Source organism: Arabidopsis thaliana (genome assembly GCF_000001735.4).
Source record: "Arabidopsis thaliana chromosome 1 sequence".
Classification (NCBI taxonomy): domain Eukaryota; kingdom Viridiplantae; phylum Streptophyta; class Magnoliopsida; order Brassicales; family Brassicaceae; genus Arabidopsis; species Arabidopsis thaliana.
Window position 1 is genome coordinate 23543148 of NC_003070.9, and position 22628 is coordinate 23565775.

General features: G+C 35.7%; 5 protein-coding genes and 1 non-coding gene across 12 annotated transcripts; 3 read left to right on the forward strand and 3 right to left on the reverse strand.

The window, feature by feature from the left end:
* Positions 1-1406: 1406 nt before the first annotated feature.
* Positions 1407-10085, reverse strand: AT1G63490 (transcription factor jumonji (jmjC) domain-containing protein). 4 transcript variants are annotated; one of them, NM_001334101.1, is made up of 26 exons: positions 9976-10085; positions 8522-9864; positions 8251-8308; positions 8016-8138; positions 7793-7850; positions 7539-7675; positions 7061-7222; positions 6862-6948; positions 6503-6685; positions 6086-6235; positions 5818-6000; positions 5660-5725; positions 5442-5537; positions 4915-5001; positions 4719-4835; positions 4419-4626; positions 4265-4329; positions 3965-4023; positions 3744-3875; positions 3491-3650; positions 3063-3398; positions 2913-2969; positions 2681-2779; positions 2495-2590; positions 2219-2409; positions 1407-1950 (listed from the first exon to the last, which is right to left on the reverse strand). In NM_001334101.1, exons 2-26 carry the CDS (start codon positions 9835-9837, stop codon positions 1791-1793), a joined length of 4386 nt encoding a protein of 1461 aa, NP_001320901.1. In that variant the 5' UTR covers positions 9838-9864; positions 9976-10085; the 3' UTR covers positions 1407-1790. The 4 variants fall into 4 exon arrangements, with proteins under 4 accessions (NP_001320901.1, NP_001320900.1, NP_001320899.1 ...); NM_001334103.1 differs by having other exon boundaries at positions 1509-1950; positions 6086-6238; positions 9976-10065; NM_001334102.1 differs by having other exon boundaries at positions 1473-1950; positions 8251-9864; positions 9976-10072.
* A 2166-nt stretch (positions 10086-12251) lies between these two features.
* On the forward strand, positions 12252-15770 carry BSK7 (kinase with tetratricopeptide repeat domain-containing protein). Its single transcript, NM_105029.7, has 10 exons — positions 12252-12949; positions 13040-13260; positions 13344-13479; positions 13577-13710; positions 13838-13943; positions 14036-14121; positions 14234-14422; positions 14541-14693; positions 14806-14919; positions 15014-15770. The coding sequence occupies exons 1-10, from the start codon at positions 12868-12870 to the stop codon at positions 15254-15256; spliced, it is 1464 nt and encodes a 487-aa protein (NP_176539.4). The 5' UTR covers positions 12252-12867; the 3' UTR covers positions 15257-15770.
* Positions 15771-16039: 269 nt separating this feature from the next.
* AT1G63510 lies at positions 16040-16111 on the reverse strand. The gene has a single exon. It is a non-coding gene; the product is annotated as a tRNA-Cys (tRNA).
* A 623-nt stretch (positions 16112-16734) lies between these two features.
* Positions 16735-19006, forward strand: AT1G63520 (hypothetical protein (DUF3527)). The gene is made up of 3 exons (NM_105030.3): positions 16735-16894; positions 16997-18368; positions 18451-19006. The coding sequence occupies exons 2-3, from the start codon at positions 17058-17060 to the stop codon at positions 18724-18726; spliced, it is 1587 nt and encodes a 528-aa protein (NP_176540.1). The 5' UTR covers positions 16735-16894; positions 16997-17057; the 3' UTR covers positions 18727-19006.
* Positions 19007-19053: 47 nt separating this feature from the next.
* Positions 19054-19512, reverse strand: AT1G63522 (Defensin-like (DEFL) family protein). The gene is made up of 2 exons (NM_001334104.1): positions 19395-19512; positions 19054-19304 (listed from the first exon to the last, which is right to left on the reverse strand). The coding sequence occupies exons 1-2, from the start codon at positions 19447-19449 to the stop codon at positions 19144-19146; spliced, it is 216 nt and encodes a 71-aa protein (NP_001319305.1). The 5' UTR covers positions 19450-19512; the 3' UTR covers positions 19054-19143.
* Positions 19513-20167: 655 nt separating this feature from the next.
* AT1G63530 (uncharacterized protein) lies at positions 20168-22439 on the forward strand. 4 transcript variants are annotated; one of them, NM_001334107.1, is made up of 4 exons: positions 20168-20254; positions 20488-21428; positions 21512-22048; positions 22130-22408. In NM_001334107.1, exons 2-4 carry the CDS (start codon positions 20507-20509, stop codon positions 22237-22239), a joined length of 1569 nt encoding a protein of 522 aa, NP_001321450.1. In that variant the 5' UTR covers positions 20168-20254; positions 20488-20506; the 3' UTR covers positions 22240-22408. The 4 variants fall into 4 exon arrangements, with proteins under 4 accessions (NP_001321450.1, NP_176541.1, NP_001321451.1 ...); NM_105031.4 differs by having other exon boundaries at positions 21512-22439; NM_001334106.1 differs by having other exon boundaries at positions 20168-21428.
* Positions 22440-22628: the final 189 nt, after the last annotated feature.

The window sequence follows — 22628 nt, forward strand, 5'->3', positions numbered from 1 at the left end:
AATTTATTTTTAATTAGTATAGATAATTATAAGATTATTTCAAAATATATCTAAAAATTTTAGGTTTTCTTATAAATATATAATCTTGAAATTTCATTCAGTTACACTTTGACAAGAGGCAAGACTAGTATGAAATGACTTCATATCATCTTAATTCAAATTAAGATTTTAAAAGAACAAAAAAAATCAAATCTTGTTGTAAAAAGTTTGATCTTGATTAGAAATATCCAAATATGAGAGAGATGTGTTGTTGACTAAAGGATAGGAAAGAGAATGGGGACACACTTGAATCTCTTCTCTCTCACATGTCTAACTCACTTTGCTATTTCTTTCTTTGCTTCGGACAGTGAGCCCTCTCTCCTAACTTTATTTGTTTTCCATTTTTATATTCCCCTTTTTCTCTTTTACTTTTTATCTAAAATTCTTTTTTTTTATTTTCTTTTAAAAGTTTTGAAAGTGATTTATTAATATATATATATATATATATACGTACATATATTTTGTTTCCACCTAATTTGAAAGTTTGTATGATGCATTTAATATCCGGTGGCTAAAGTACCCGACCAAAAAATCCAAATAGTCAAAATTTGGTGCTAGATATAAATAAAAGTTTTCTAGAGATATATCATATATTATATATTTTGGGTTTAATTAGATTTGTTTTGCTACTCCATTATGAATAATCTTTACATTAATTTGTTTTGTTTAATGTCAACAATATTACATTTGCACACATTTGACTTTTGACAATAAAATAAAGAGTTTTGACTTTCCTTCTTTCACTTTTTGTTTTGCCAACTTTTTACCTAAAGTAATGTGACTTGTCTTTTTTTACTTAGAAATTTCATGATAGGAAAAATTTGAGGCCGACCATTACTGAACTTATACAATATTTTACTTGTTCTTCTTACATAAATAGCTATAAACATACACAAATCAGTCCATTTCATCTACATGTAACATTAATAACTTTAATAAATAAACAAGATATGGACAGTGTGAAATTCACAATAAATGTACTAGATAGATTTTCAAAAATGGAAGAAGAGTGTTGAAGGAAGCTTTCAGCTTGAGGATGGTGTCTCAAAAGGTACAATAAGGCTCTGTTTCTATGAAAGTCCCTTACTTATTACTTCACAACACATATACACACATTATGATACATACATATATAGAGAGATATGATTGTGGGTCTCTGAAACATGATGTCATCAAAAGTGGGTCTCTTTCTGATTCTTGTAAGGAAAGTGATCTCAACTGTTGCTTTTTTATTTTCCTTCTCATGAATTTGTGGGGATTAAGAGATATGATTCTCTTCACACATTGGTGGTCCAACAATAGTTCAAAATTCTAATAGCTGCTGGTAGTTTGATTTTGGTAGAGTTTGTTGAGTTTAAAAAGTGAGAGATATCAACAAATACATACTATAAATCTATAATTGAATAAGAATACAAATTTCAATGGTAAATGTGTTAAACTTGAATAAAACATCAAAGAATGAAACAAGCTTTAAATCTAAGATCTAAGCTAATATCTCCTCTATACATAGTTGTGATTAGAATTTCTTATATTACATAATCATCAAATTCTAGTTATAGATCCACTGATCCAGTTCAAAAAAAAAAAAGATCCAAAAATCTGGCAAATTATTAAGTCCAAAACCTTTTTAATGTGAACTTGTCCATTTTCCAATGGGAAACATTACAAAAAGGTTTGAGAAAACTCATCTAAAATTGAATAAATGAAATTGCTCTATATATCATACCCTCAAGAGATTATTATGTTGGTTTTTAAGTGAAAAACCAGGGAAGAATATGAACCTGAGGACTCCGTTTAGTTGTCCGTTTGATGTGTTTTCGGGTTTTCCACTTTAAGTCATTAACTGCTGCATCAGTCGCGACCATTCTTGTCCGTCTTTGGTTCAGAGACGGTCTCTCTGGCTCTGTTGCTCTGTTAATAGATATCAATCAAACAAATGGGTTCAGAAAAATGGGAGGAAGTGTAGAGTATCTTAACGAATCTGTAAACATTCTCGGTTCAAGCCACTAAGCCTAACAGAAACCACACAATCAGTAGCTTTTGATTGTGACCTAAACTAATGAGTGAAGCAAAAGTATAGAGGTTTCAAGAAAGTATGCTTTTAAAAATCTAAGATCGATGTGAATACAAGTGTGTAGCAATGTGGTTTAGAGTAAGCTTTTATTGCAAAGGAACAAACCTGGCGGGATCGATCTGTGGAGTGGTTTCTGCCAGTGGACAGCAAGCGGAGCAGACATAAGCCTTAGGCCGCCAATGAAGCTTTAAACAATAGGTGTGATACCATTCGCCACATTGACTACAAGAAACCATGGATCTTGAGTTGTATGGCTTTAGACAAATGCAGTGTAACATACTCCGAGCTCGTAAAGACTGCATCAATTTACCATGATACAAACAGTTTTAGATAACAGTAAGGTTATGTGTTAAGCTTTGCTAACATTCATTTCATATTAACCTGAAGTTCCTGCTCTGCATGAACAGGTAAGTTTTCACCCTCAGAAATAAGCTCGAAAACATCTTCCAAGGCAAGAGCACCTGAGTCTGTTACCACCTGCAGATAAAACCAATAGCTCTCGTTTTCATTAAACATTCCATAGAGACTTTACGCGATCAACTGAGAAAACGTGTGTTGGTTATGTACCTTTCTAGCTCGTTTTGCCCACTCCAGTCCAGTGTCTTTTAACTCCATGAGTCTCTTGCCTAAGTAATACTCTTCAGGTAATATTTCAAGTGTTTGTCCCTGTCAATAAGAATGACGAAACTCACAAACCAGATCACTGTGGTTTCCTTGAAAATCCAAAGAGAAGGATAATGCTTAAAGATCCAAAGACATCTTAGTCTGTGTAGGAAGTTAATATATTATCCGAACATACCTCTTTTAAGTGCTGCTGAATATGCTGTAACGAGGGCTTTCCAACATCTTCTAGCAACTGCCATTTAAAGACGCACTTAAAACAATTAAACGGGGTACATAACCACACTGAGTGTCACGAACCAATTAAAATTCAGAAATCTATTTGTACCTCAGAGGTAGGTGAGCTAGAGCTTAACGTGATGGTCTTACAACACCATCCTAGTTTTAGACTTGCAGTTCGAAGTTTGGGAAGTTCATCGAAATTGAGACCAAGGGCCAGACCAGATCTCCTAGCGGAGTCCACTCTGGTTATCAAATCCATTATCTTCGGAAGGATATTGCTATGCGTGCCATCATCTATTTTCGCATTGTCCAACAAATCTTCAGTTTCTTGCAAGAGCTGATGATTATCACACTGCCACCTCTCGCAGTTAAGCAACAATGTTTCAAGAATTCGTGGCTCTTGAAGCTGAACATTGAGCAATTTAGCCTGAGTAACTAGATCCTGCAAAAAATTAAAGCATTAAATTCTCCAAAAATCAAATCAGTTACAAAAACATAAACAGAAACCAAAGTAGGCACAGGAGGCAGACAAACCTTTAATACAGGAAGTTCAAGCATAGAACATGGAGATGATGCCATAGAGGAAGTGGCTGATAGAAAAGGCTCAGATTTCTGAAGCCAAGTTTCAGCCGACGAGATTGTGTTCTCTATGCCTTGCAGAGTAGGTAAAACCGCATCAATGTTGACTGACATCCTAGGAACAAACATCTTTTGATAAATAAAAGACTTAAGAAAAACTAAGCATGGGCTGAAGTAAAAAAATTTACAAGCCTGAACAATTATATACCTTACGAGATCTTTAAGCTCGTACATCTGAGTTTCATTTTCAAGGATAGTGCTTGCTCTTTCCTCCCAACACCGTGCTGTTGACAAAATTCCCGAGATCTCAACAAATATCTCCTCCTCTTCGATGTGTAGTCTGGAAATAGAATGTTTGGCATGTTAATAAAAAATCAAAGTAGAATGCATATTACATATATTCTATAATCGATATAGGGGACAACATACATAACAGCTTCCGAGAGCAGTTGCTCAATGAAATCCAGAGATTTTCTTGCAGTATAAACCTACATAAAATTCAACACACAATAAAAACTGCATCAAAGATATGAACCACAGAAAGAGCACTCAAAACATAAAACCTAATGCTATTTCATCAATTAATATAACAATATTTCCATGCATTTTACATTCAATCTCAGATGCAAACAATGCAAGGAATTATTGCAATTCCTATTCAGACTATCATATGATAACTGTTGAATGAGAGATATAACTTAGGAAATTCAAGAGAGAGAAAACATATACCGTTCGAGCTTTTTCCCGGCAAGATGCCTTCTTCAATTCAACTTCAACAAGAGGGAGTCCTTCAACTATATCATCAGATACCATGGTTAGGGTTAACCTATCAGCATATCACTACGCATTACAACAGAAAAATAGGTGGGAACCAGAGAAAGACCTTGAATGCCTAAGGATGCTCCATCCCGTAGAAGGGAACTGAGGTCACTAATTAGCTTTCGTTGGTCCTTGCCTTCACGAACATCAACCATTACATCATTAAAGCGTGAAATCCAAGACAAAGTGTCAACATGATACTGCCTCAGGATATTCAACTCAGGAACGTTAATGCTGAAACTATCGAATTCATGAAGCAACTCTTCCACATTCTGTGCAGAAGAAAAGAAATAATTCAGAAAGGTTCGACAAAAGAGCTTGTTGTTAATCACACTGAAAGATACAGAACAAAAGTACAGCCAACCTCGAGAGATAAAGAACCAGTCAAAACTTTGTTACTTTTATCACGGGCTGATTCTGATTTCTTTACCAAATCCAGAATCCCTTCTGTTTCTGGAAGTTGAACATGAAGCTCTAACATCTATCAAGGGAAAAGAACGATTAGAACACATGAACATGTAACAGAATTATCATTTTCAGAATAAAGACAAGATATTCACCTCTGAATTTAGCTTGAAAAGTGCATCCATTTCAATTCCTGGAGGTTTAGCGTCTGTGAGATAGCGTTTCGCCCTTTTAGCTAACATCTGCGGATCCGTGAGAAAGAGAGATTATCAAATTCAAGACAAGGCGAGCATTGAGAAAATACTGCATAGATACCCTTTAGATTAACAAGGATCCAAAACAAACTATAAGTTTGTCACAAACATAGGTATCAATAACCAAGTTGGATATTGACCCCTAACGGAGACTTTTTTATATTCATCGAGGAAATGTACATCGAATAACATAAACATACCACCAGCGCTGCCAATACAGATATCCGGGTTCACCAGGTTGTTAACGGACATTAATCATATCTCAAATTATTCGATATGGAATCGTAATTTAAACCAATATGCAATATTCACGTATTCCTCTTAACTAACACAACAGATTTGCTTGTTCGTTAAAACACAAAACATGACTACTAAGATATCTTGAGTCGGAAAACCAACTATGCATATGTCGGTCTACCATGGTTTACCTTTGCGGAAGAGATTTTCTTTGACAAGATCTCGTGTTTTTTTAGGGAGATTGGCGATCTGGAGACTTCAGAATGCAATAGCTCCAGCTGGGTGATCTAGATACAAAACCAAGTAACACTAATTAGAATGCATAACATAAATAATTTTACTGTCATGTAACTAAAAGGCATGTTCCTAAAGACTATGTGGGGAAGTAATGGAGTTTGTAGTGGCATACAGTTGGGCTACTCGAGAGAGCTGAATCGATTTTCTCGGACAATTTTCTAGCTTCTTCAGCATAGTCCTACACAGAAGTGGAAACATGTAAACAATGTGATAACAAACAGCAGTAACAATCTAAAGGGAAAACTGGGACGTTGCAGGTATATGGCTAACCTTTAGTTTCAGATAACCAGAATTAAAGCAAGGAACAGGATTAACTCTCAGCAACTCATCAATAAATTCCAAGTGAACTTTCATTGAATCATCGTTGACTTCACCTTCGACTTTTGAAAGACAGTCACTAACAGCTTCAGCCCATATCTTTGCTTTGTTCAAACTTTTTGTAACATCTCGTACCTGAGTGACATATACAGAAAATATTTTTTCCAGAATCTACCCAAAGACATATACAAAAGCATTCCAACGGATACTCAAAACTCACACGGTCCATTTCTGATCCAGCCCAAAGAAACTGTTCTGATTCCTTCAAAAGGGTGGCATATTCAACACTAGAAAACGCAGCGTCAAGAACCTTTGATGCTCTAAGAAGCCATTTGTCTGCTGGCCGTGCCTGACTCACTTGCATTCCCTCCTGCTAGTATGAGAAAAGCAGCAACAGTTTATACATTATCATAAGATTCAAGGCCTAAGCAAACATATGATATGGAAGACTGCTAACTTATTTAATACTAGATTTTATCTAATTCTTGAATTCTGGTTAATAGAATTACACTTACAATTCTTGAATAGAAAAGTTAAGCATGACGAATGGCTATGCTGCGGCTAATATAAAATCCAGTAACGAGAACAGAAAACAAGACTCAGCAGTGTTATTTGCTAACTATGTGTATTAATTTACCTTTTTATTTAAAGCAATAGATCGTTTGGTGCCTGAACTCGGCCGTTGTGAGATTTTGGTTTCTTGTGTTTTGCACCCACCAAACTTTTCAACTTCTTGTACCATCATATCTAACTCGGCAAGGGTATAACGATATTCAAGTCGCAACTTCGTAGGTTCACATTCACAAAGATGCTTCCAGTGCTAAATTAAAGATTATAAACACTTAGGTAAATAACAACATCAAGAAACAAGAATCTTCAGAAAAAATATGTCTACTGTAATGCACCTCTAGAGCCCTCAACAGTTTCTCTTTTATAAAAAAAGGCTAGCCTGCCTGAAGTGGATCGAATTCTAAAAAGCTAGATATAGATATTTACCTCTAAGCATGCAAAAACAGATGGCCTGCAATTGCAGACGATAGCAGAAAGATGAAGAAACTGCTGGCATATGATGCATGTTGGATCCTACAAATAAAGAGTCCAAACATCAGAGTATTATCTTATGCAAGCTAGAATGATAGAGTAGGGAAAACTTTTAACAATGAAACCAACAATATCTGATTGCAGAAAGAAAAACCTCTTCGATGCCCACAGAATCAGCGCATTCAGGCACAAACATAGGAGAAGATCTCAAAATACCACTTTTCCAGAGCTGCTCTCTCCAGGTTTTTTCCTTGCTGTATATTCTGAGCAATTCTTTCTTCAAATGTATTGACCCTTCGTTATTGCAGCAGTTTCCCTATAAGAGAAGACAATCAAAACAATCACTCAAGCTAGGGATTTATCAAATATCCACATTGGTTGCTTGAAGCTAGCATACATAATTGCATTAGTAACCAATGATAAATTAATAGTGGTTAATAATCCCATCAAGTAATAAAAGATGCCTCCTTCAATGTTGATATCTCCAGTAGTCACTAACCAATTGATCAAGGGTAGCAATATTTAGTAATTCTAGGACTAAATCTTCTTTTGTGAAAATGGGCATAGATACAACTCATCTTGCAAGTCTTGCATATCAAGTTTTTAACGCTTTTCTCAGATTGTCTATATACCTTAGCTACCACGCAGAGAAGCTCTTCATGAGATATGACTGAAGGTTTCCGGTACAGCCGATACAGCTCCGCCCCAGAACCACCATAAGGTAGCCAATCAGCAGTAGCAAAGTTGACGGCCTCTGCACAATTTAGACCTGGAAGACAAAATATGCACAAAGACATTGGTAACCAAACTCCCTAACGCAATTGATTGAACACTCACATGATTCATGACTGCTATAGTGCTATAACTTGAATTAGAGTTGGCATACCAAAATTGAATCCAGCATGAAAGGATTTTGGAAATGTGATCACGAAGTTTCCTGGCTCCTAGCAGTGAGAAAAAGTAGAATGATTATGTTGGAAAACTAAAAAATCTCTGTGATTTTAGGAGGAAAGTTACTAACTATTAATCACAAATAGCTTCCAAACTTGGAATAGAAATGCTGACAATGAAATAATCTCATCAATGAACTATATCCTTGTATATCAAACCTGTAATACTGTGTAGACCGGGACTTTATTTTCTTGTAAAACAGTCGGACTCAACATGGTAACTAGTTGAAAGAGCAAATCTGGCTGAGCATCAAAGAGATCGGGTAGGGTTTTTCGCATGACCTACAGAAAAATCAAGCAACTTAACTTTTCTTTCTGAAAATAAGTATTCTAGTATGCCAATTTTAAAACCAAAGATAAACCCTTTAGAGGCTTAAAGCACAAAAAAACTAACCTTTTCAAAAGCACTAGCAGCACTGCCTGGAATACCATACCAACATTTTGCCTCTCCCCTGAGGTGTAAATCAGAAAGAAGTTGGTAACAGAATCTTTCAAAATAAAAGGTGCAATTAAAAGATTCTATGAATGATACATTTCATTATAAATTAAAGAGTTCCAGTGAGTCTTGGAAACATCTTCTCCCTTACCATGACTAAATTAGGAACAGAGGAAGGGTAATTACAGCAGTAACAAACATGATGAAAATTACAGTTCAGGTGACATACCAGTGTAGATAATTGACAGAGTAAAAACAATGGTCCTCAAAATGCCAACAAAAAGAAGAGAAGAGCATTCCAAGATATAGCCAAGGCACTGTAACACCATTAATGTTATGTCGAATGGCCTGAAGCATAGATCCTTTCAACTTAGGCATGTTATTGAGATTCCAGGGGCTACCACAATACTCATCCCATATATCTGCCTCAACTGATTCTGGTCTTTGGTCGCCTATTCGAGGAAAACCACTCCCGTAAACAGAAGTATCCAAGTCATTACCATACATAACTTCAACCTCACCACCTGACCCTTCTACTATCTCCCAAAACTTTTTCTCTATCTGCGTCCTAGACACTGTTCCTGAACCAAACCACTTTCTTTTGGCTCGATCAGCAATTCGCTTAAAATCTTCAAGTAATAAGCATTTACCAGGCACAAAGCCAAAAGTCTCTTCATCAGTGTTTAAACACTCAAGGCAATACCAGTTCCCAAGTGGGATATGCTTCAACGGTGGCGATAGACAATATATATGCCAACCTTTATTACAACTATCACACAAAAGCATCACTTCACCGTGTTTGTCACTTTTACATTGCTCACACGCTTGATCAACCCCTTCTTCATTTTCCACCTTGGGATTTTTCACATCAGCATTTCTTTTTCTTCTCTTCGAGCTCCGAGATTCAGAACATCGTCGAATGCCATTAATCTTCCTTTTGCAACTCTTTGACGCATCTACATTCATCCGATTATGATAATTCTCGAAATCATGCAAATGCTCTTTGTATAACTGACACAAGACATGTTTCGCACACTTTGAAATCTTTTCACCAGAGCTCATAAACTGATACACTTCACCCCATTTTTTCCCTTTGACAACCTTTTCATAACCTCCAAACCGCTTCACTGCGTTGAACAGCTTACACAAATCCAATTCTTCTCCTTCAAAAACAACTCTCTTCTTCAGCTTCTTACCTAAATGCTCCTCCAAAAACCTATTGTACTCCAACTTAAACGTCTTTGAATTACACGAAGAAGGACGAAACTGCAACCGATGAATCTCTTGTGTCTTTGTAGGAAACTTAACAGATTCCAAATCCAAACCAAAAGGAGGTTTCCAATTATTAGGTGGAACAATCTTGCAAATACCATAAACCTCTGCCTCTGGCTTGATCTTGTGTATATACTCTAATGGATCTTTGAATTCATCTTCTGTCGGATAATAAACTGGTCCTAAAGGAACATTGATCGATCCTCTAAGTTTCTGATCTAAAACCCTTTTCTCCACTGCTTTAACTCTACCTTTTCCCATTACCAAACACATCAACTAAAACCGCACAATCATAACATCCTACGAGAATAAAGATTCAATTTTTATACATGCCAAGATAAAAAAAACCTAGAAATTATAATTCAAGAACAGTGAGTGAAATTGCAATTCTAGGGTTTTTAGTAAATTTACCTTGAAATTCTGAAAGAGAAGAAACAGAACAGAGCTCGTGAAACTAGTTAAACGGAGAAGAGGAAGTGTCAAGAATGTTTTGTTTTGACGAATTTTGTTTGTGAAGATTTGGAAAAAACAATAAAGATTTTAATTCTTTTATAAAGGCTCTGTTACTGAATTTCCAAAATTGGGTTTGGTTAGTAACGGAAATTACGGGACGGAGACAAGTAGAGATTTTCCGTTCGTGTCTAATGAGAAAGGACTTTGTGCCGTTTTTATGAATATACACTGCATGACGTTTGTTATGATCGAAGAGGTACTACGTGTAGTTTTCTATTTAACCGTTTTGGGCTTTGATTTCTAAGGCTTTTTGATTGGTAAGGCTAAGGCCCATAATAAACCTGCCCAATGGACTCACTAATAAGCTAATATTATAGGGACAATTTGTAATTAGGATTTTTTAAAATAAAATATATATATTTTAAATCTAGATAGACTAAACTGCTTTAATTTTTATGGTAAAGGGATTAAATTTGGAATTTAGGATTTACATTTAGACTTCCTTAATTCAGAGAACTTTTAAATATTTTATAATATGATCTAACATTGAGACTATTTCCATAATTTTCCTAATATTCATTCCATAGAAATTTGGATTTGAGGTTAGGTCTATAGAATATAGTGATACTAGATTTTAACCCGCGGTATACCGCGGGACGATTTGTTTTTAAAAGTAATATATATTAAAACTTGCAAATTTTATTTTTATAAAATATTTATATTTTACAGTTTATAATTGTTATTAAGTAACGCTATACCACGAATTCATGAGACAATTGTTAAACAACTGAAGTTTTGACCCCTATTAAAACAGCATATTAATAATATTTTAAAATTTTATAAATATTGATTCAAATACATCCACCATATAACCCAATTCCAAAATAAAACACGTTCTGTAATTTTTTTACCCGGCCCATGATTTTTTTTTAAAGTAGTAATTTTTAAAATTTTAGAATTATTTTTTATATATAAAAGTTTTGCAAATTGTATCATTCTCTAATACATTTATATTTTATAGTTTAAATTAAATTAATTAAAATTTAGATATCAAATCTTATAAGTTGATTTTGATTGGCTATTATTTTTGGAAATTAATAATGTATTTCGTTTTTTAATTAATTTAATTAATTAAATTAGTATTTGACTTTTTAATCCTTAAAGAGATAAATTAATTTACTTTTTAAAATATTATTTCTAATGGCATACCTATGTAATTACTTACAAAAATTAAGGTTACATTTAAAATGTACTTCCCAAATAATATAGTAGGATTTCTTGGTTGTGATCTCTCTAGCTCATTAGATGTCGTTTTTTTGCGACAATAAGAAATTTTAACTTATCATTGGAAAGTAAACATCTCTATATCTTCGGAAGTTGTCGAAATGATTTGTTATGGATGATGGATCAATACTAATCTTCTTTAAGACTGTATCGTTCCAAATAAAATGAGTTGACTATAAATGTCTTTCCTAGGGACATCTCATTCAATGTTTGTCTTAGCTCTCTCAATCGACAAGACTGTAGAAAGTAAATTTCAACTATCGTTTACTAGTTCCGCACATGTAATTTTCAAGTTAATAGGCAAGAGTCAACTTTGCATCATTTACTATACAATCTTTGTTGACACATATAACGCTTTGTCTCTAATTAATCCGTTCTTCTAAACCAATATTGTAATCGATTTTTGAGCTAAACCGGAATGTAATCTTGAACCAAGTCATAAGAAACAAAATAAATTGGGTTCTCGAGATAAGATAATAAGGGAAATTTTCTCGATATCATTCACAGGTACGAGGGGGTGGTCGGTGAAAAGGCGTTTCTACTGTTGGAAAAAAACAAAAATAAAAATGTAAGAGCGTTATGTCGGTGGCAAATTTTGATTGAAACTAATTTTCCTTCTCCACGTTCACATTATCCTATTTTCATTCACATTATCATATTTTTCATACTTCATAGCGATTAGAAAAGAACAATTGTTACCTAAATAGCTATATGCGACAAAGGACATGGATGTGTATATATAGTAATAACTAGTTATATGAAATATCTATATACTATTTATTGACAGGCCAGCTATAGATCGATTTGATGGAATTGTAATATGGTAATAGTGTGTAAACTACTCCTATGCGACGCGTCTAAATTTTATCATTGATCCAAATAATTCTTATTTCAAGTTGACAAAACTTTTAAACTCATTGAACCAAATTTTCTTGAATATGTTGACTAATAATAAACAACCAAATGTTCTAAAAAAAAAACACTGTGAATAGAAGAAAAATGGTTATTGAAAATGGCAAATGGGATGGTCATTGGTGATAGCAAAAATGAGTTGTTTCTTAGTTATTTATTTGACCCACTGGTGAGTTGACTTGGTGAGGCCTGCTGCTTTGCTGTTTCTCTCTTTTTTTATAAAACAAAAAAAGTTTCAATTTTTAATTTTTACAACTTTCTGGCAAAGTTCTCTGCTTTTGTCTCCCCCAAACAAAAGGATAAAGAAAGTTGCAGAAAACAATCTCTCTGTTCTTTGAGCTTTCCCTTTGAGCTCTCACACGAGCGGCTTCTTTTGTCATCTCACCTTTTCCTTCATTCTTTCTTCCTTCAAATTCTGGTTTTTTTCACAGATCGTTTTCTCAGATTTTGACTCTTTTTGGTGTTGTTGTTGTTCTTCTCCTTCGTGAAGTGGAAGAAGAATATAACAAAACTGGGTTTTTTATATCTGGAATTCTGAAGAAATTCTTCACGGATTTGATCTGTTTAAACTATAAAAGTCTTGATTTTTATAAATCAGCTAAAAATAAGACACGGTTTAGGGTTTATGGTTTGACTAGAAACAACAATACTGAAATGGGTTGTGAGGTTTCAAAGTTATGTGCATTTTGTTGTGTTTCTGATCCTGAAGGATCTAATCATGGTGTCACAGGGTTAGGTAACGATCGAGTTTTTATTCTTTTTCTTTCTAGGGTTTGTTTTGTTATCTCTGTGATTGAATTGTGGATTTTGTGTTTTTTGCCTTTAGATGAAGATAGGAGAGGTGAAGGGAATGATTTGCCTCAGTTTCGTGAATTCTCAATTGAGACGTTGAGGAACGCAACATCAGGATTTGCTACAGAGAATATAGTATCAGAGCATGGTGAAAAAGCTCCAAATGTTGTGTATAAAGGGAAATTGGATAATCAAAGACGTATTGCTGTTAAAAGGTTTAATAGGAAAGCTTGGCCTGATTCTCGTCAGTTTCTGGTAATTTGCTTAATAAAGTCTTTACCTTTTTATGTTAATTTGGATTCTTGGATTTTGAATCTCTGGTCTTTGTTTTTTTATAGGAGGAAGCTAAAGCTGTTGGTCAATTAAGGAATTATAGAATGGCAAATCTTCTTGGATGTTGTTATGAAGGTGAAGAGAGACTTCTTGTTGCTGAGTTTATGCCTAATGAAACTTTGGCTAAGCATCTTTTCCATTGTAAGTTCTTGAACTTATTGTTGTAACTTACTTTATCTAATACACTCTTCTTCTCTATGGTTATGATTCTGTAGTAACTGTTGTTTTGTTTTTTTAGGGGAGTCACAACCGATGAAGTGGGCGATGCGACTAAGAGTAGCTTTACATATTGCTCAAGCTTTAGAATATTGTACTGGCAAAGGACGTGCACTCTACCATGACTTAAATGCTTATAGAGTTCTCTTTGATGATGTAAGTTAAGCTTATTTTTATTTTATTTTGGGCAAGATAAGTTAAGCTTATATGTTTGATTATTTTTAACGTTTGTCAATGTTAATGTGTGAATATAGAAACATCATCATATGTTTTGTGTTTTTAGGACTCAAATCCAAGACTTTCATGCTTCGGTCTGATGAAAAATAGTAGAGACGGAAAGAGTTATAGCACCAACCTGGCGTTCACTCCTCCAGAGTATCTCAGAACAGGTATATACTTGAACTCTTGCATATTAGTTTTTATTATTTGGATTGTAGCTAGTTTTCTTCTGACATATTAGTTTGTGTGTTTGTTTCTACAGGTCGTGTGACACCAGAAAGTGTGATGTACAGTTATGGAACTCTGTTGCTTGATCTTCTTAGTGGAAAACACATTCCTCCAAGTCATGTAAGCTTATGATTAAGATACTATATCTATCAATCTTCACCGGATCATTGCTGAGTATATATCAAATCTCTTTCTGGCTAAAACTTTACTTGTTATGTGTATTATTTGTTAGGCTCTGGACCTCATACGGGACAGGAACATTCAAATGTTGATCGACTCATGCTTGGAGGGTCAATTTTCAAGCGACGACGGGACTGAACTAATACGGTTAGCTTCTAGATGCTTGCAGTATGAGCCCCGGGAGCGGCCTAACCCGAAGTCTTTAGTTACTGCAATGATCCCTCTACAGAAGGATCTTGAGGTGCTTTCCTACTACCATTTATCTTTCGCCAGCTCTTGTATCTTTTGGTTGCTTATCTTTTTTTGCTTTCGAAAATATTATTTCCGACACTAACTAGAAACTGGTTAATTCATGTAAGACTCCTTCTCATCAACTGATGGGCATACCAAGCAGCGCCTCAACGACACCCCTTTCACCACTTGGAGAAGCATGCCTAAGAACAGATCTAACTGCCATACATGAGATTCTTGAAAAGCTTAGCTATAAAGATGACGAGGGTGCAGCAACAGAGGTTTCTTTCTTAATCACAATTGTCTCATTGTGTATTTGGGATTGGGCTACCTTGTTTCTTATTGTAATCTGATTACTTTTTCCGCCTGCTTTTTTCTGTGCAAAAATTTCAGCTTTCGTTCCAGATGTGGACCAATCAGATGCAGGACTCGCTGAACTTCAAGAAGAAGGGTGATGTTGCTTTCCGACATAAAGAATTTGCAAATGCCATCGACTGCTATTCTCAGGTTAGATCTTTTCTACTGCCATTGTTTATTTGTCTTTGGGGTTTAAGTTTCCAGAGAAAGGGTAAATTCTAATCTAAGAATGTGTTTGGAACAGTTCATTGAGGGTGGGACAATGGTTTCCCCGACTGTTTATGCAAGAAGAAGTCTGTGTTACCTAATGAATGAGATGCCCCAAGAGGCGCTGAATGATGCAATGCAAGCCCAAGTGATATCTCCGGCTTGGCATATCGCATCGTATCTTCAAGCTGTAGCTCTATCAGCTCTAGGACAAGAGAACGAAGCACACGCTGCTCTTAAAGACGGATCAATGCTTGAAAGCAAAAGAAACAGGCTATGATGATGATACCAGAAAACACGAAGAGGAAAATGAGAGAGGAAAGCTAAAGACCATTTATCTTCTTACATTAAACCGAAACGCCCCCATAGGGGCTTTGTAGGATAAGTTCAAATCTCATCCTCTGAAGTAGAAGCTACTACAGAGTTCTCCTATCGTGTTCATCATCATCATCATCACTGGTCAGTTTCGGGTTCCGCTCGTGTATACCCTTTCCTTCTCTTTTATTTCTTATTGGAAGCATTCATTTGGTCTACTACCGCGAATTAGACTCTTTTTATGTTCTTGGTTACTGGCATGAACATTTCCCTGCTATACAGAAGAAGAAAAAAGTTTCATAATTTGATGGAGATTTGATTTTTAGAAAAACTGGAAATGGTGTGATTGTGGATTTGCTTTGATGGATTCCATGATTTGTAATCAATGTTTTATAGTATGTAATGTAAAGAAGAGAGTACTTTGTCTTTGAATTGTCAATGATCATTTGAGATTTGCATATCAGGATTTGTTCTTGTTTCTTATTTGTGTTGGATTCATACTTCAGATCTCGGTATTTCATTCTTAGCCACTCAAACACAATACTCATAGCTTATAATTAGTCTAAATTAACAACCCTACCTTTAATTAGTCATAGGAATCTAATTAGTCTTCTATTTAGTTTTGTTTCAATTCTAAAAAGATTCAACATTAATCATAATGATTTATGACAACAGTAAGGTCTAGGAAATAAATCTTAACTGGAGTTTCCGAAATAAATAAATAAAAAAGCAAAATAAAAATGGAAAAAGGGCCCAACCGGGTTCGAACCGGTGACCTCTCGATCTGCAGTCGAATGCTCTACCACTGAGCTATGAGCCCTTGGATGCTCATTTTCATACTTATAAATATCTATACATGTAGTGTTTACCAAATTGGGCCTTAAAGACTTTATTATCCAAGCTTTTCGTAAAAGCCCATTAAGAAAACAGAAAACAGAGAAAAAAAAAACATTTCTATTTTCCTTTGAAAGCATTGTGATTTGTTATTTCCCCCAAGGGCTTTTTGTCGGAGCCACATGATCATCTGTTGTAGATTTGGAATTTGTTAGCTTGATGAATGTTATATTATTCGTTAAAGAACGAGTTTTAGCTTTATGTATTTAACATTTTTATTGCAAAATTGCATTTCTCTGCTAGTTTTATCTTTTTTTCTAATCTGTTCTAACATGGCTAATTGTTGTTCATGTTCAAAGAGAGCTACTTACTTTTCCTATTTTAATGTAACGGTCATCAATTTGTATGATGCATATGATTAAAGGTTTTCTTTTTATCATCCTTGAGGAACACTACTCTGAAACCATCAATTGGTATTTGATTGTTACTTTTTCCACACCCTTTCTATGATTGGCTTAGAATGCAAGTGAATTATAGCTTTTGTCTTTCAAAATGATTTTTTATGTAACTTTTGTCTGTTGCTTTCATTACATTCACAACTACTTGATTCCTATGTCACTTTTGTTGTGTGGCTTTAGATCTGTAAGAGCGTAGGCTAAAATTTTTGACTTCTCTATCTAGAGTTTGCTATTTTAACTTCTCTTTGTGTAAAAGTTCATAATCAGTGATAGTTTCCTCAAGAAGTTGAAGTTAGATTTTGCTGTGATTGGTAAGTGATCTTTTCTATATTCATTTGCATTATCTGTTTGTTAGCTTATTTGGTATGTTACAGTACTGATACAGGTTCTTGCCCTGAACAAATCTTTTGCAGAAGTTTTGTCATTCTCTGATGGTAATAGAGATTAGTTAATCTATACAAAAGCAGTCAAAAGATGGCACAGAGTTCTGAAAATGTTCTTCCTACTCTACGAGATTTCTTCGATTCTAAAAAGGCTGGGGAAGAGGACGAGTTTTTGTTTTATCGGGCGCTTAACTCCTCGTGCAAGAAACCTCCAAAACCGGGAAACAAGGCGAAGGAGAGACATGGTTTCTTCAATCAGGGATCCAAGGAGAGAAGAAGAAGGAAAATATCAGATGCTGAAAAGTTTTCAGTGGAACAATATTCTTCTGGTGGTTTTTTCGGTGTACGGTTGAACACGAATGGGAGACAACAACAACAACAACAACGATTAGCTAAGCCTTTAGTTACAGAGAGAAACATGGAACCGAGGTTGCAAAAGTCACTCTCTGCTAGAATGCAATTCCCATTTATGCCTTCTTCAAAGGGAAGCAATGAGTCTTCTTCTACTAATACTTCAAGCTCAACGAGCTGGTTTAACCGTATCAAGAAAATGTCCAATCCATTTTCAAACAGAAATCCTCTGTTACCAGAATCAGGCCAAGAAATGTTCTCAAGAAACAAGTCTTCACCTGTTCATCTACATGCTCATCTAAGGATGGAATATGAACTTGGGATGCCTGTTTTCATATTCTCGCTAGACCTCCCGGATGATGTATATATGGCCAGTACAAGAATGGATGATAAGGAATCTCGGTTTGTCTATTCGTTTAGCTACATTGGAGGTAGAAGCAATAAGAATGTTTCAGGTAAAGAATCTTCACTAATAGGACAGATGCAAGTTTCAACTCAAATCTGCTTAGAGCAAGAACCATATGAAGAAGATCTTGTGGCATCAACTGTCTCTGAATTCGTTCTTTTCGACATTGCACGCGCAAGGAGAAGTGGCTTCAAGCATGAAAACCTGTCAAGACAAAACAGTTTCAGACGAGGATTGATATTTTCAGAAACAGAGAACTCTGTATCTGATCTACTACAAGAAAAGCTGCCAAGGCAGAACAGTTTCAATCGAGGATTGACTCGTAGTCTATCAAAACATTCAGAGAACACTGCATCTGGTCCTTGGCCTGTCTCAGATTTACATCCAGGACTTGAGATTGCAGCAATTGTTATTCAAGACTCTTCTTCAAACAGCAAACTCTCGAGTCGTGAGATGAAAGTCATAGTTCCAACAGGAAACCACGGTTTGCCTGATACCGAAAACTCGTGTCCTACGCCGATACTGCAAAGATGGAGATCAGGTGGAGGTTGTGACTGTAGCGGATGGGACATGGGATGTCACCTTTTTGTCCTTGAATCTCCAGAACTCATCAACAATCATCATGGTTTGGAACTTTTCATAGAGGTAAGAATTTGTTCATTGTGATACCAAAATGTGTTTTAACTTGTCTCCCTTAATCTTGAAATATAAAAATTCTATGTTGCAGAGTGGGAAAGAGATCACACCAGCAATGACAATGACATGTATCAGAGAAGGACATTATGAGGTAAAATTTCACGCGAAGCTCTCAGCATTACAAGCATTCTCAATCTGTGTAGCCGAGCTGCAAAGAACTGAAGTCTCAAGAGGAGAAAGAAACATATCTTTGTCTAGATGCAGTTCACTCAGAGAGCTTATTGAAATGGAAACTCCGATGAATACAAGAGAAGTCCTTCCTTCTTTCATGCCTAATGTCACATTCTCTCCAATCTCAAGGGTTTAAAAACACATCACAAAGTAATCAATCTCTAGTCCCTCTTATGTGCATATATAGTCACTATACATACCATACAAATAAATATCAGCCAGAATCTAGCTACCGGGATATTATATATTAGTGTTTAGAACTTTAGCATCATAAATGTTTGTTCTTCTTCCTCATGACTCAAAGAACCCGTTTCTTTCAATATTATCTATCTTTCTTGTTCTTGGTTTCATTGTCATATTCAACGCAACTGAGTTTGAGTTACTCGGTTTAGTTTGTAATGACTGTGCTTCTTGTAAATGCAGTTACAAAATTAAGTAGACAAAAAAAAAAAAAAAAAAAAGTAGATGACCAAAGGAAACATAGTTTTATTTATTTTTGTGTTGGAAATTCCAACATAAAAGATGTTGAATCAGAAAATGTGTTGGGGTGTTTCTAGCAACAATGAGGATTTCCGGGTACGCATTGACAAGTATGATAGACACAGTTGTGGATTGGACCTTTGCAAAACTTGGCACAATCTGCATTGGTATTGCATGTTATAGGCTTCAATATATCGTTTGTGCTTTCTTGTATCCTTGCACTCATCACCACACCTATATACATATACATGTACACCAAACTCATTATTTTCACAACATTAATTAGAAATGAATCTACAAATATATGAGGAAGAGATGACTAACCAGAGGTAAAGAGAAGAGCTAAGAAGAAGATGGTGAATGTGAAGGAGCTTTTCATGTTTCTTTCTACTAAAAGTCTAAACCGTGTGTTTGAGAAGAGACAAAGACTTGTGAAATTTTGTGTGATTTTTTATCCCATTGAATATATACAAATATTTTAGGGAGATAGTTTGATTAGAAGGAAATTAACGTTAGCTATTTTAGTACCTAAGCGTTTTGAATTTGACTAAACAAATATATTTTTCTATATAGTCTCTGTTTGTTTGAAAAGAAACAATGACTTGTAAGATTTTGTGTGATGTGTTATTCCATTGATATGCAAATATTTTAGGGAGATAATTTGATTAAAAAGAAATTTACTTTAGCTATTTTGGTAACTAAGCCAATTTAATTTGACTAAACAATATGGTTTATGAAAAAAATCAGTTTTTCTATATAAAATATTTTAAATTTTCAAAACATGGCCAAAATTTCAAAAAATCATTGTATTATCCATTTTTCTTCCTAGCACTTTTTTTCTTATCAACTTGTGCCTAATTCATGAAATTATCCATTTAGTTAAACTTGACAGAGATTTCATGAATTTAAAATAAAATAATTTAATCATAGAGAAAGTGATTAGAGAGCCTTCCGGCTTGAAAACAACGCCACAAGAATAGGAAGAAAAAAACAGAATGAAAAAAACAATCTTCCGAGGAAGCGTTAAAGAGACGCAGGCAAAGTCAAAGTCAAATCTCTCGTTTGTTTATAAAATGAAACCTCAAAGTGCTCTTTTCCTTCATCAGAAGATCACCATTTCTTTTGCCTCAGTAAGCTCCTCTTTCACTATCTCCGTCGTTGCTCCGCTTCCTACTGGTTCAAAGGTTCGATTTGTGATTCTTGAAACATTTCTAATACTGATCTCTGTCTTTGTTTTGCTTGATTTGGGTTAGATCATATTTTCCTTCTGCAATTAGGGCTCTTGAGTTGCTTCTTTTGCACGCTTTCTCATACTGTTTCCTTATCTTCTACTTTGATTCTCTGTTTTCGTTTGTAAGTATCGATTCAACAGCTTTGTATCGATTCTCTGTTTTTCTTTTTTCTTCTTTGTTAACAGTTTGAAAGACAAAAGAAGAATGAGGGTTGATTTTTCTGAGCCAGAGTACAGGAACTGTTACCATTGTCGCGATTCAGGCATACTTAATACTCAAGAATCTGAACCGAACAATGTGATTGGCTCATCCATCACTTCAGTTCCGGTTAGTTCCGGACCATTTCAAGCTCTTGGACATGCTTCTGCTGCTATTGGTTCAACCTCAACATCATCTCCAGTTCAAAGTTCTTCATCATTCAGCTTTGGATCCGCTCCTGCTGCCACCACATCTGTTGGTGTGTCTAGTACTTCCACACCCACACCCATTAGCTTCCTCCCATTTGGTTACGTCCCACCACCTCCACCGAGTTCTTCACTGTCTGGGCCAGCGCAAAATGTGCCTTGGAGTATTAGTGCTTATTCTACTGCAGGGCGCGGTGTTGAATGGGCCTGGGCCAGACCCGATGTTGCTGTCTATCCAGCATCCTCCTCCTCCTCCTCTACTAGTACAGTAGTTTTTGGTACAACACCAGTGAGTGTTTCTTCACTGTTTGGGCCGTCCCAAGATTTCCCCAAGACTACTTTTGCTTGTTGTTCAAGCACCCCAGCACCTACAAGGTGTGAATGTTCTTTTGCTAAACCTTTTTTTGGTTCCTCGCCTGCATCTTCCTCTTCTAACCTTTTTGGACCAAACCCATCGACGACTACTGCATCAGTTTTTGGTACATCTGCAACGAGTGGTTCTTCACTTTTTGGGCCAGCGCAACATCCACTAAGTTACGACTCTATTGGTGGTTCAGCCTTTGCTGGTGTTAAAACATCATCTCCTCAACCTCTTGGTTTCAATGGAGCTACTACTCTCTTGCCGAGCTCGCATGAGGGACAAAACATATCTTCTTTCAAGCCTTATGTAGATAAAAGCCATGATGAATTAAGGTGGGAATATTACAAGAAAGAAGCTAAAGGTAACTATCTCATCATTTAAATCTTTGGTATGTATATTTTCTCTTTTATATGTCTCTGTAATTTTGACTAATCTCATGTTCAGGTGGGTCGTTTCCTGCTGCTCATGCCTCTCCCATAGGCTCAAAGCCAAACGCTGTGTTTTCACCATCAACGGTATCGACATCATTATTTGCTTCTCCAAGCGTACCTGATCATCATCAGAGGACAAATTTTAGTACAACGCTAGGAAACTTTACTGGTCCTGCTTTTGGTTTCTTCCCTGCTGCTGCTGGTGGTGCTACAACATTTTCATCTACCGGTTTCGGTCAACCTAATGCGCCTTTCCCTGGTTTCGATTCCCAGTTTCCGAGCGCTTTTTCATCTTTCTCGACGACATATCCTGCCGTAAGCTCGAGTGTTCAGAGACCCCATGAAACAGGTGCTGTTTCTTCCCCAGCATTTGGATGCACAGCCTGTGGAGCAACAAGTAGCTCCTCTGCTTCTGATCACTTCACCTTTAATGGTGCCACAACTCCTCCCGGGTTGTTCTTTCCTACCACTAGTTCTGGTCCTATGATGTTTGGAACAACTCTTGCTGCTCAAGGCACAACTCCAGCACTTCAAACCTATCCTGTTCAAGGTTTCATTCTTCTCCCATTCGCCGCCATGAGTCTGCAGTAATTTCTTTACTCTCCAGCAGTTCAAGGCTATCTTGTCCAAGGTTTCATTCTTCTCCCATTCACCGCCATGAATCTGCACTTCTGCAGTAATTTCTTTACTTTCTGCATCAAACTCTGTCTTCCAAATTGTAGGACTAAGTCTTTGTCTTGATTTAAGAAAAAAAAAAAAAAAAATTGTGTCAAATTTATGATTGTCTTTGTAAAAATATAGCTGTCATGGATGAAAACAGTTCGTGTTACATGTTCTTCCTTTGAATGTACTATATAAAAACATCATTGTTTTGGATAAATCAACCAAAAAGCTCTCCTCTGTTTTGTATGCTATGTATGATGGGGAGTATGTGGAATTCTGACTAATGTCTAATGTCTTTATCCTCTCCAGTTTCAAGCGTTAATACACATCACATAGTACTCTCTAGCTTCCTCTTATGTGCATATATATAGCCATTATACATATCATACAAATATATCTCAGCGAGTGTTAATAAATAACTTTAGCATAAAGAAGTCGGTTTTTTGAGTCATATTTAATGGTTTTAT

What these genes read in the sequence shown, in the direction of transcription:
- BSK7 (NM_105029.7), top strand. Translation starts at nt 12,868, where the DNA reads ATGGGTTGTGAGGTTTCAAAGTTATGTGCATTTTGTTGTGTTTCTGAT. An exon ending in AACACATTCCTCCAAGTCAT is followed by an intron (nt 14,122 to 14,233) that starts GTAAGCTTATGA and finishes ATTATTTGTTAG; the next exon opens with GCTCTGGACCTCATACGGGA. An exon ending in CCATCGACTGCTATTCTCAG is followed by an intron (nt 14,920 to 15,013) that starts GTTAGATCTTTT and finishes TGTTTGGAACAG; the next exon opens with TTCATTGAGGGTGGGACAAT.
- AT1G63490 (NM_001334103.1), bottom strand. Translation starts at nt 9,837, where the DNA reads ATGTGTTTGGTAATGGGAAAAGGTAGAGTTAAAGCAGTGGAGAAAAGG. An exon ending in CTCTCTCGAGTAGCCCAACT is followed by an intron (nt 5,538 to 5,659) that starts GTATGCCACTAC and finishes TTTTGTATCTAG; the next exon opens with ATCACCCAGCTGGAGCTATT. An exon ending in CTGGTTCTTTATCTCTCGAG is followed by an intron (nt 4,627 to 4,718) that starts GTTGGCTGTACT and finishes TCTTCTGCACAG; the next exon opens with AATGTGGAAGAGTTGCTTCA.
- AT1G63522 (NM_001334104.1), bottom strand. Translation starts at nt 19,449, where the DNA reads ATGAAAAGCTCCTTCACATTCACCATCTTCTTCTTAGCTCTTCTCTTT. An exon ending in AGCTCTTCTCTTTACCTCTG is followed by an intron (nt 19,305 to 19,394) that starts GTTAGTCATCTC and finishes ATATGTATATAG; the next exon opens with GTGTGGTGATGAGTGCAAGG.
- AT1G63530 (NM_001334106.1), top strand. Translation starts at nt 20,507, where the DNA reads ATGAGGGTTGATTTTTCTGAGCCAGAGTACAGGAACTGTTACCATTGT. An exon ending in TTACAAGAAAGAAGCTAAAG is followed by an intron (nt 21,429 to 21,511) that starts GTAACTATCTCA and finishes TCTCATGTTCAG; the next exon opens with GTGGGTCGTTTCCTGCTGCT. An exon ending in TCAAACCTATCCTGTTCAAG is followed by an intron (nt 22,049 to 22,129) that starts GTTTCATTCTTC and finishes ATCTTGTCCAAG; the next exon opens with GTTTCATTCTTCTCCCATTC.
- AT1G63520 (NM_105030.3), top strand. Translation starts at nt 17,058, where the DNA reads ATGGCACAGAGTTCTGAAAATGTTCTTCCTACTCTACGAGATTTCTTC. An exon ending in GTTTGGAACTTTTCATAGAG is followed by an intron (nt 18,369 to 18,450) that starts GTAAGAATTTGT and finishes TCTATGTTGCAG; the next exon opens with AGTGGGAAAGAGATCACACC.